This window comes from Pieris brassicae, chromosome 5, assembly GCF_905147105.1.
Source record: "Pieris brassicae chromosome 5, ilPieBrab1.1, whole genome shotgun sequence".
Lineage (NCBI taxonomy): Eukaryota > Metazoa > Arthropoda > Insecta > Lepidoptera > Pieridae > Pieris > Pieris brassicae.
In genome coordinates this window covers 6,016,645-6,028,870 of record NC_059669.1, presented here as the reverse complement: position 1 = coordinate 6,028,870, position 12,226 = coordinate 6,016,645, and the positions used below count along the sequence as shown (strand labels likewise).

The 12,226-nt window shown below is 35.8% G+C and overlaps 1 protein-coding gene across 1 annotated transcript in view; it reads right to left on the bottom strand.

Moving 5' to 3' along the window:
- Window positions 1-12,226, bottom strand: part of LOC123710169 — a 60,045-nt gene that overhangs the window by 35,053 nt on the left and 12,766 nt on the right. The window contains exons 16-21 of the mRNA XM_045661918.1: window positions 11,994-12,179; window positions 11,691-11,862; window positions 10,840-10,992; window positions 10,401-10,477; window positions 8,096-8,203; window positions 5,783-5,860 (exon numbers count right to left, since the gene is read on the bottom strand). Coding sequence (XP_045517874.1) covers window positions 5,783-5,860; window positions 8,096-8,203; window positions 10,401-10,477; window positions 10,840-10,992; window positions 11,691-11,862; window positions 11,994-12,179 — 774 coding nt within the window. The remainder of the gene's footprint in view (window positions 1-5,782; window positions 5,861-8,095; window positions 8,204-10,400; window positions 10,478-10,839; window positions 10,993-11,690; window positions 11,863-11,993; window positions 12,180-12,226) is intronic.

The following is a 12,226-nucleotide window of genomic DNA, read 5'->3' as shown; positions in this document are numbered from 1 at the left end:
AGTGGGCCATTCTTCCTTAAGGTCTCTTCTAGGGCATTTTCGTACGCTTTCACCGTATCGTCAGGGCTCGTAAAGCGAATACCTCGAATTGTATTATAAGTTCTTGGGAATAAATGAAAGTCGCAGGGCGCCAGGTCAGGAATGTATGGCGGATATCTCAATATCTCGGCACCTGCCATAGTCAAATATTCAATAGTCCGTTTTACGGAGTGCGCTGAAGCATTGTCGTGGTGAAGGAGGATCCTTCTTCTAGAGCGCTGCTGTCGAAGTTTTACAAGACAAGCAAACAGCGATTGACATACCAGTCTGCAGTAACTATCCTTCCATCTTCTAGAACAACTGTCTCAAAATGACCTTTCCGACCAAAGAACGAGGCAATCATCTTTTTTCCTTGACTTCTTACTTTCTTTACCTTAGATGGCCGATCCTCGAAAGGAAACACCCACTGAGCTGATTATCTTTTGGTTTCGGGTTTGTAGCAATATATCCAGCTTTCATCATCTGTAATGATGGCAAATACAGCATTTGAGTCACCACCGTTGAACTTATCTAACATATTTTGGTGACACCAATCTATGGTGTTTCTGGTCGTCGGTTAACGTATGGGGAATCCATCTGTTACAAAGCTTCCTGACGTCTAAATGTTAGGGTAATATTTTTTGAACTTGACTCATACCATTGTCTAGGCTTGCTCGTAGGCGTATCTGCGTGTCACTCTCTTATCTTCCTCTATCATGCGTCGCACAGCACTGATGTTATCTTCAGTAAAATGAAAAGTTATAAGTCTTCCCCTTATTTCCCTTGCCATAGACCTCTATTATCTGTAAATAACTAAAGGGATATTTCATATCACATAAAGATAGACATCTATTGGTCGTAAAGACTCATTACCAGCGATAGTCTAAGCTGATTGTAACAATCTATAGGCTATTATTGAGAAGCAATTAATTATAATTATTCCCGCAGGAGCAAAGGGATAATAGTGTTGTGATATTCAAATACGTATCGGGAATTGAGTATAATATAGCGTGAATTAGACAAGTCTTGTTAATTTAGCTGTCTGTATAGATAACTAATAATTTCTACGATATTTCCAGTTAAATTAGAGAACAATAGAAACATGACACGTAAATTAGTATTAAACACATTTTCATTTTAATTGTAAAAGGAATTCCCTTTGTCCCTCACGCGTTTTACAATTTCGTATTTAGCTATCCTGTGATTAGTGATTCACAAACAGCATTTGTTTTGGCTAATTAGTTTTGTTTTGTAACAATTTATATTTGGTCAGAGTGGAAACCTAAATTTATTATATAAAACTATTTTAATTTTGAGTTTGATTTCTGAAAAAACATTATAGGTTGCGTACATTATAGCTAACGTACCAAATATTTAAAAAAGGAAGCAATGGTTGTACCATAGTACCGCAACTGTGCCGCAATCATTAAGCATGATTAAAAAATCATACAACATAAACTTTGCATGCGTTAAATAAGAGCAAAATTTCACCAAATTAAAGGCTACTTCAAAATTAAATTTGGTTGACCAGTTATCGTCATGTATTATCAAATATACGAGTACGTTTTAATATAAGCGGTGCCAATGCAGTTACTCGTGCGTTATTTCAATTGAAGATAAACGATTGCCACAAGAAGACGTGATAACTGCAATGCTCAAAGATTTACTTTAGATCTTCCTTATAAGACCAGAATAATAGACACAATTTATGATTATGATACTTCAAATTGTATAACATTAGCATACATCCCTTTTTATGTAAACAGAATAAACTTTATGGGCTCACGATTTCTCTCATATTTTTTGACGGCTTCTGCTTTAGTTTAGTAAACAAACGTATTGAATTACGCACCCCAAATCCACGGAAGTATTTTTTTCAAGTGTTTAATTATAGTGCCTTCTTCGTTGTAGTTTTCACGAATGAAGGTAAATCCTGTCTTGAACAGGTTTAACAGACACTTGGACTTGCTGCCTCCACACGCTTTATCCTCCGCTTGTCTCGGGGTATTATGATGAGACCCATAATTATGGCAATTTGTTCGGATCAACTGGTTGGCGATGGACACCGAATTTTCCTACCATCACTTCTATCTAACAATACGATTTCGTCGCGACTATGGTTCTCTATTGGCAATATAGCCAAAGCAGCTAAGCAACCGTGTTATGTGTTTGGTTATGTGTACATACGTATGGTGATCTGTAGTTAGTAATAGATAATACAATATATTCTTATTTATATAAATAATAAACACCTAACGATATTTTTGTTTTTGTGTTTACCTTCTGTAAATTAGGCAAACTAAGTAACATATTTTTATAAAGACATCATTATGTAGAGTACGATATTTAAAATGAATAGCGTAAAAATCGTTAGACTAAAAATTTCAATCAAGTACGATAACTTTCATTCTAACAAAGAGCAGACAGTCGAATGCAAATGCAGTATGTGCCGGAAATTGCCCAAGAGAGTAATATAGATTGAAATCTATTAAATATCTCGTATGGTATAACAAAACTATACATGATATATAATACGTAATAAGATCTATTTTGTACTGTCAGTTGCAATATAAATTATTCACTTATGCGTATCACATAGATAAAAATATTTATTTTAGTATTAATAGATTTAGTAATAATGGAATACAAGAATATGAAATGAAGTTATTATAGAACATATTAGGCTTATATTTTTTTAATACTTTATAAAAACAGTTTATATATATAGTGGAAACTTAAACTATTCACAGAGTTTCTATCCACCAGGACGAACAAACTTATTTACAAGCAACATAACAATATTACTGTTGTGTGCACTACAAACACATTATAACTAATATGTGTTGTAAACAATTGTATTAGATTGAAAAGATACGGTATTACCAATTCCAATTCTTAAAACTGTGTTATGGCAGAAATCAATCTTTTATGAAAAATACTTAACGTATGTTTTAGAAATTGGCAGAAGAATTTTATATAATCAAGGCATTTGAATCATCCATTTACCTATGTACTTAAGGAATTTACGTTCGCTTTTAAACATAAAACTCCGTTTTGATCATAGGTTATGTTATAAAATAATTATTTATTTGTAAATGTAAACAGAACTTTTAGTCACAGTAACAGTCAACTAATATGTTATAGACATAAACACCGTATCATCAATAGTAAAACTAGTTAATAGCTTGAAAAATAGTTTTACTGCTGTTGCAAAGAAAAAGTGATACTTTTTTATTAGTTAACGTAGTAATAGACTCGCAAAAACTCGTAAAAGGAAATTTGATGAGCCTTCTGTGCCTGAGGCACACTTTCGACTTTGCCTGCCTCACCTCTTCCATCACCATGTGTGTTAACACACATAGACAGATAATTGTGACCAGCCGGGGATTGAACTTACTACCTCAGGGATGAGGTCGTGCGCCGTAGCCACTCGGCCAAAACTTATTTTTACGAAAAACCAAAACGAAATGTATAACGGTTTTTACACCTATATATATTAACAGTTTCCCGGACATAAACTAGTATATTAATGCTGGGCTCAATTGAATCTTATTAAATGAGGGTTTCAAAATCCTTATCTGCTCCATTAGGTAAATTGTGATCCCTGGACTAAGCCCATGCTGATGTTAGGGTTGTATTCCATTTCAACACACAATTAAGTAAATTGGATATCTGGTTACATTGTTTTGCACTTCACAAGTTCGTTTTTATTCCGTAAATGTATATTTTCTTTTTAGATACAAAAAGACTAAAAGTTTTTTAAGCCTCATGCTTATATATCGTGTTGGCCTAGTAGTGCGATTCAGCGTGCGATCTACATCCTTAAGGTTCGATCGCCAGCTATGCTCTAATGAACTTTCAGTCAGTCTATTTTACACTCGATCGTAAAAATTATAACACCTGAAATCATCACATATGCCCAGTCTTTTTATACATGTGTTAATACTAAAACATAATTGACCTGATTTAGATGATGAGGTCGTGCGCCGTAGCCACTCGGCCAAAACTTATTTTTACGAAAAACCAAAACGAAATGTATAACGGTTTTTACACCTATATATATTAACAGTTTCCCGGACATAAACTAGTATATTAATGCTGGGCTCAATTGAATCTTATTAAATGAGGGTTTCAAAATCCTTATCTGCTCCATTAGGTAAATTGTGATCCCTGGACTAAGCCCATGCTGATGTTAGGGTTGTATTCCATTTCAACACACAATTAAGTAAATTGGATATCTGGTTACATTGTTTTGCACTTCACAAGTTCGTTTTTATTCCGTAAATGTATATTTTCTTTTTAGATACAAAAAGACTAAAAGTTTTTTAAGCCTCATGCTTATATATCGTGTTGGCCTAGTAGTGCGATTCAGCGTGCGATCTACATCCTTAAGGTTCGATCGCCAGCTATGCTCTAATGAACTTTCAGTCAGTCTATTTTACACTCGATCGTAAAAATTATAACACCTGAAATCATCACATATGCCCAGTCTTTTTATACATGTGTTAATACTAAAACATAATTGACCTGATTTAGATGATTTGGTGTGTGTATAGGAAAATTTAAATTACTTTATTAAACGTAAAATTATTGAGAACATGAACGTTGGTGATAGACACTTATGCAGTTATGATTCCGTACTTAAGAATTTGCCTAATTGTTTTGAAATTATACTTTTTCTTTTGGATTTACTCTCATTGTAATGGAGTAATCTAATTGAAATCGTCCAATAACACAAATTAATCTTACAATTAAGGGTAATAGATTTAGACATGAAATTTTCGTTTGATATTATATTATAGAGAGGAATACAATTATTAATATATTTATGAAATTGTAAAAAGTCAGTCTATTAACGTAGTTGTAAATTACTTAGTTTACAACCACCTGTTGAAGCGATTACGGAAACTCGTAACTCGTGAAAATTAGCCTCGGGAGACTTTTAGAGAACATTTAATAAATAGAAATTTTTCACTTCTTTTAATATTAATAATAAAAAAAACAGTGATCATACGATACTAGGCTGCCACAAAAATTAGGTAGACACAGCGTAATTAGGTAGAGACACATAGGTAGAAAAATCAAACATCATCCTCTTGGTAAATAGCCGCAGCCATAGCTGCAATTCTAATAATATTTCTTAATTGAATTCTAGATTATTAATAAGGTATATATTATTTACATTAATTTTTTAAAAGGATAATGCAATTAAATAGTTAGTAATTGGTCTTTGCTGCTTTGATCTGAGTAATATTTTCACATTTTAAGTCATGTGGCTCATCAGGCATCAAGGTGAAACCCGTAATTTATAATATTTAAACAAATAAAATATAAATACTTGCATATTATTTTATTAATAATTAATTTTGTATTCAAAATAATCCATTAATTTTAATAACGACAGTTGTGTCTACATCATTGATTTTTAGCAAAAGTATAGTTTTATAAGTGCCTAATCGTTGCATAAGCAATAGCTGTTACGTATTAATGCTTCATTTAGGATTATTTGCAACCTGCAAGAGCATACTTAGTTTGACAATTTACATCCTATATGTATAACTAATAGACAAACGCTCTATTAGTAGTACTGTATCTTAGTTACGCAAATGGCGTATAAGCCGTTAGCTATTCCCAGTCGCAACACATTTAAAGACTAACTACGTCGATGAATTTAACATCTTCGCCCCTAAACGCAACGTAAAATCTTAAACTATTATTAAATTATATAAAAAATGTTGATGTTTATTTTATTTTGTTCTCTCACCTCCATTATTTTCATAGATACAAACGAATCCGTGTTTTCAGCGCCACCTAGTGGTATATCGATGACAACTTCCAGGCCCTGAAAAGGCATCAATTCAAAAATAATAAAAAAATCAGTAAAACGTACCACTTCACCAATGGATTTTAATTTTAATGTCCAAAATTAATACAAATGATTAATTTGCAGGGTAGCCCAATATCGGGCGTGTATCAGGCATCGAAGACTTAGAAAGCATCACTCTATCCAAGGAAGGACTTGTCTTGTCCTACCTTGTCTCTGACAAGGTGTACCTTGTCTCTGACAAGGTGTGGTGTTGTGATTATGCGGCACACATAACGATAATTTATATTTGCAATGGTTTTAAACAGTATTTAGAGACACTTACTATTTGTAAATAAGTAAAACCGTTATATTTATTATGTAGTAGATGACCCAGAGAACTTGTATCACCTACATATATGTGTGTCAAACCTTAATAAACAATTATTAAAACAGACCAAAGGGAGCACACCTCGTAATACAGCTATGAAACACAAATTTCTGAAGGCATCTTTAAATATATGCCAATTAGCAACCATTTTTCATTTCAAAAATTGTTGTAAATTTTTAGTAATTTTCTTTACGTATTATTTATTTTTCCAACTGTTTAGACCTTTCTGGAACATGCACAAATATTTCAAGACCATAAATTAGCTAAATTGGTCCACCTGTTATCAAGTTTTAGCGAGACATCGGTTCAGTTTTATATACATATATATTTTAACTTCTGCATCATAACTTAGGGACATTTTTATTTCTTTTCTGATTGTTTATTATTAAATTTGTATCAGCAAATCACGAAATTGCCCTCACATCATTATTTATATACCACGTAGCTACTTGCTTTATTTAAATGTTATATGTATATTTTGAGTTCGGAGTTTGCGCCTAATATCTATTTTACGTCGATAAAGATACCCATAATTCCGTCTCAATATGCTGACACGGATAAAACCTTGCCGACATTAAGTAAAATTAATGGACCGATAACTACAACATATAGCCTAACAGTGATGAGGTATAACATTCCAGTAATGCGTAGTGTTTGGAACCCCGTAATTCTATTACCGTAATGTAAGCTTGAAATAGTCATTAGGACTATTTCAAGCTTAAACTAATATATTTGCAATTATGGCTCATGAGATGTCCGAACAAGCCCAATACATAAACCCCAACCTCGGAATACATAAGATTGAAAAATCTGTACGAATTTTGAATCACAACTAAATTCACTTGAATCACTCCTTTTATGTTCACACGTATGCAATATCCATGAAGTGCATCGCGAGGTACACTTCATGCTTTCATTTATCTACTACGTGATCCAGGGCAGTTTTGGTGGTATTTTTATATTCATACAAATTGTATAATGTTGGGAGTATAAACTATATTAAACAATATCTCTTTTTGGGTCTTTGATGGCTGTTCCTTTATTATTTCTTTTAATATCTTTTTATTAATATTATATGCAATTATAAATTTCCACGCAGCTTGGTATAAAATTATTTTAGAGATTATTGTGTTCATAATGTTGCATAGACTTGTAAAAAAATATATTGGTAATATGTTGACGATGTGAAATATTTGAATTTAATAAATTAATTATCTTCTCTCCTTCCATTAGATATAACACTTTATGTTTAACATTACTCCATTTGTAATATCATTTCATTCACGCATGCCTATTGTCTCAAGCTCACACTTTGTCAAAGTGGCAGAAATTGATTGGCGAATTGAACCCAAGAAACCTCTTGCGGGTGACAAAGATGTATCTTATAGTATTTTTATTGTGGACTCAATAAAAGCTTATGCCTTTAAGTGATTTTATTTATTACTGAAATGGTTGTGTAATGTAGCATTTGAGATACTCTACATATAAATAGAATAATATTCTAGAGTGGCAATAAAATTAAAATCTAGTTTTAAGAGCTGTCCAACCATTTTTTCTATATGAAATTGGATGCGATCAAAACGAGATTGTAACTTGAGAATTGAGACATTAGTAAGAAAATGGAAGAGTCCTAAGTCTGTGTGAAATGTCATACTAAATTTAGTTCATAAATCAAATTAGTTTTTGTCTTGTAATATGCCACTTTAATATTTCGGTACCTGTGTCTCTTTTTACCGTATAAGTTTATTATATACTTAAAACTTTTTAAATAGTTATAGTTGTAATAACATACAAATCCTATAACACTCTCTTAAGCTAATAGTTGTGTGCATTCCATTATTATTTTAACGAAGACGAACAAATATAATATACATTAAACTTACCGATATAGCAGTATCAATGAGAAGATATACTGGTTGATAGGCGTGGCCAACATTTGCGTGTACGCTGTATATACGTCGGGGGCTCACTTTTCGAGGATCTAAAACAACCTGTCACAAAATTGCATTATTATTTATTTGAGTGATAAGGACACCTGAGTATAAAAAATAATACTCTTTTTTTTTTTATAAAATAGGGGCCAAACGGGCAGGAGGCTCACCTGATGTTAAGTGATACCGCCGCCCATGGACACTCTCAATGCCAGAGGGCTCGCGAGTGCGTTGCCGGCCTTTTAAGAATTTGTACGCTCTTTTCTTGAAGGACGCTAAGTCGAATTGGTTCGGAAATACTTCAGTGGGCAGCTGGTTCCACATAGCGGTGGTGCGCGGCAAAAATTGCCTTGAGAAACGCTCAGTCGTGGAACGTGGAGGCTGAGTTATATGCTTTTTTATGTTCGCTGGTATTGGCATCACGAGATATCGCCGCTTCCGCCCATGCATTAAAGCATTCTCGCTTTCGACGCGATGCCGCCTTGCAAGAACGCTTAAACCAGGGCTGTGACTTGCCACCGATCGGCACCGCAGAGAATGGAATAAAAAGTTCCATGCCCTGCAGAACCACTTCGGCGACAGAGGCAGCGACGGAATCTGGAGCTTCCGACGAAAAGCACATAGGCCCCCAAGGGTAGGACGCAAAGAAAGACCGCATCCCATCCCAATCTGCTGACCGATAGTGCCAAATACGACGACAACCCGAAAAACGGGGCCGAGGAGGGCGCGTAGTAGGCACAGTACTCCGGACCACACAATGATCCGATGAACCCAATGGCGGGTCAACAGAGACTTGATAGGTCTCCGGATGTGAGGTCAGCAGAAGGTCCAACAAAGAGGGTTTATGACCATCCACATCTGGTATTCGCGTAATCGCAGGGACCATTTGTGACAGGTCGTAAGCTAAAGCAAAGTCGTGAAAGGATCTTCCCGCGTGATCGGTGGTTTCCGAACCGAGCCAATCGGCATGGTGAGCGATAAAATCGCCAAGTATCACGATTTCAGCGGTAGGAACCCCTTCGAGCAGGGAATCTGTAGCCATTTGGATGTGCTCAATGAGTCGCTCAGTTTCGGTATTTCCGCTATGGGACCTATACAGGCATGCGTAGAATCGCGGATGGTCATCGCAGTCTACGCGCAGCCAGAGGCTAGATAGGTCCCTTCCTTCAAGCGACCCGAGGCGACGAGAACAGATATCCTCTCTGACGTACACGCAAACTCCCGCCCGCGGCACAAATGAATGTTCCAATTTGTACCCCGGGTAGGAGAGGTAGGAAGTATCAGCCGGGAAGGATATCTGAGTCTCAGTAAGGAAGAATAAGGCCGGCTTCGCAGTTTCGAGGTGAAAGTGAACCGCGTTAAGATTAGAGTTGAGCCCCCTAACATTGGTAAAGTCCACTGAGAGCGTGGAAGGGGATGCCTTCGGTAAATTCTTCCGTTTGCCCCGAGATCGAAACTTATAGTTTTTTGAGCAGTTTTTGCCCACCCCAGAATACGAAGGGCAGCCTGTGCATCCACCACCGAATACTGATTGTTCCGATGATGGACGCTCAGAGGGGGATTCTCCACAGCGGAAACGTGTGGTACCCCCCTGGGGTAATCTCTGTTTAAACTGCATCTTCATATTCTGGGGGGGGGGGAATTGATGGGCTCCGGGAGTCTCACTCACCGCACGAAACGCGAGTACAATAAGATGAACCTATTGCATCACTTCACGCCGGTTTTCTGTGAGACAGTGGTACTGCCCCGGTCGTGCCTGCCCGATTGGCTGAAGCCCGAAAGCAACAGCATGGCACTCCCACTAGGAAGGGGGTTGACTGACTGCACTGGTGAAATAACCTCTGTCACAGGTTATTTCATCAGTGGGCGATGGGGTCGTCACGTCCCGACGCCTAAGAAAGCTCTTTAAAATTATAATAAATAAGCGTTATGTAAACGCTTTGTAATCTGGTATTAATGTATTTTATTTGTTATCAAAGATGTGCTGTTTTTATACTACAAAGATTCCATACTTTTTATGCTTCGGCAGTCTATGGCAGTCTTGGTCGCAGCAGTGTTAAATTACCTTTTTTGAAGTGAAACTTCTTTATCGGCGTTGGAAAAAAATTTACCATCACATTTTTCGGTTACGCGTCTCATTTTTCCGTTACACGTTTTTTTATACCTACCACGGTTGATTCTAAGTCATTAATAACAAAAATAATAACGATAACAATGATAGTAATAATTCTATTACATTAAATTCTTTTCAACATACTTGTATATTGATAAAACTATGAGGTTGTAGATCAAAGTCGTTAGGAATGAATATCACTCTCAGATTATCTTCGCCATCTGAAAATGTTACAGTTTATTATTTTATTAGGTATAAGTTGATTCATATTGATAGTAATAGTCCGAGTCAAGACCGGCCAGTTAAAAGGCCGGCAACGCACGCGCGAGCCCTCTGGCATTGAGTGCCTATGGGCGGCGGTATCACTTAGCATCAGGTGAGCCTCCTGCCCGTTTGCCCCCTATTTTATAAAAAAAATACTTAAGTATGACTCTCATGTGTCAAAAGTTTACGTTTAAGTTTGACAGATGTCGGATTTTGAGTTGTTTCCAAACTATACAATTGCTATTTTTTCAACTTTATTTATACTTTGATTCACTATTAAGCTAATAAACATGTATAGTGAAACATAATGACTGTTTACCAATAGGTTTCTGCCATTTGACAGTAGTGGGTAGGGGAGTTAAGTTGCTACATTTGATTCGGTAACAACTCCTAAACCCAACAGTTAGTGCAAAGCTGGGCCTTAATACAGCGCAGTCTTTCCGACGATCAGCGTCTAATGAACATACTTTACCTGTAACAGAATATATTTTTTTTACCCATTTAAAGAAATAAGTTTTAAAATTTAGGCGGCATTAGAAACGAAAAATCGAATAGTGTAATGAAATAGTACATTCTGTATTAAATACGACAGGCAAGTTTATATCGTTCGAATATTATTCAGATATTTATTACACAAATTGCATGGTAAATTTCTATGAAATGCCAGGAGCGGACATTATCTTATTGACACGAATACAGTTATCGAAAAGTTTGTAGATAACACATTAATAATAATCCAGTGACGCTACAATTATGTATGAGTCTTTGCCTTAGATTTAATTCGTTTTCGTATCTAGGATATATTTTTAATACCGAACATAAAGTCAACATCGTAAGTCACTAGAGCAATACTCAATAGATCACTTTGTATTTAGTGATAAATGTAATGGAATGAAAAGGTAATGTAGGCTCCGCAAATATACAACATGTATGAGATGTAATGTTCTTGTATCATTCTTCTTCGAAATGGTTGCAAAGAGCGCAAAACAGTATAAAAAAAGGAAGTAAAAAACTTATGTACTCTGTCACTTTCCAACATAGTTTAAACACAAATTGAGAGACAGAGATGAAGGAGTAGACTGATTTAGTCTTTATGAATAAGGGGTTAATTATTAATAATGATTAAACACAACGTTATATTTTTTATAAATCCTTAGTAACATTACTCACAATGTCCATGTTTATCGCCGAGACACGGCATGACTCGCATAACTACACGTGGTGCGAGAACTCTATAGGCGAGTAGAGTGGCCCTTGCCTCTGTTCCCGCAACAGTATGCACCATACATACGTCACCAGATGTTCGGTGGACTTGTACCAGCGTGGCTACCACTCCATCTGTCTATAATATTGTTTATTAGTGAATTTTCATGTTTGCATAATTCGAAACCGCTAAATAATAAACGGATTTGACGGCTTTTAAAGGCGGCTTTTTTATGACTACATAATATTTTTAACAATATATATAATTACATCAGGCGCAATAACGCTATACTTGAGCACAACAGATTGGTCATGCGCAAGCGCTCCTCTCGTAGGACTTAGCAATGCGCAGGAGCAGCTACGCTCGTAGCACTGTGGACATGGTTCGCGGCCAGCGCATACGTTCGCTACACGGCGCTCGCCCCACCATCGAACACATGTTGTCCACCAACAAATCTAAACATTGGTTATCAAATACATTTTGATCAATAATAAATATTAAC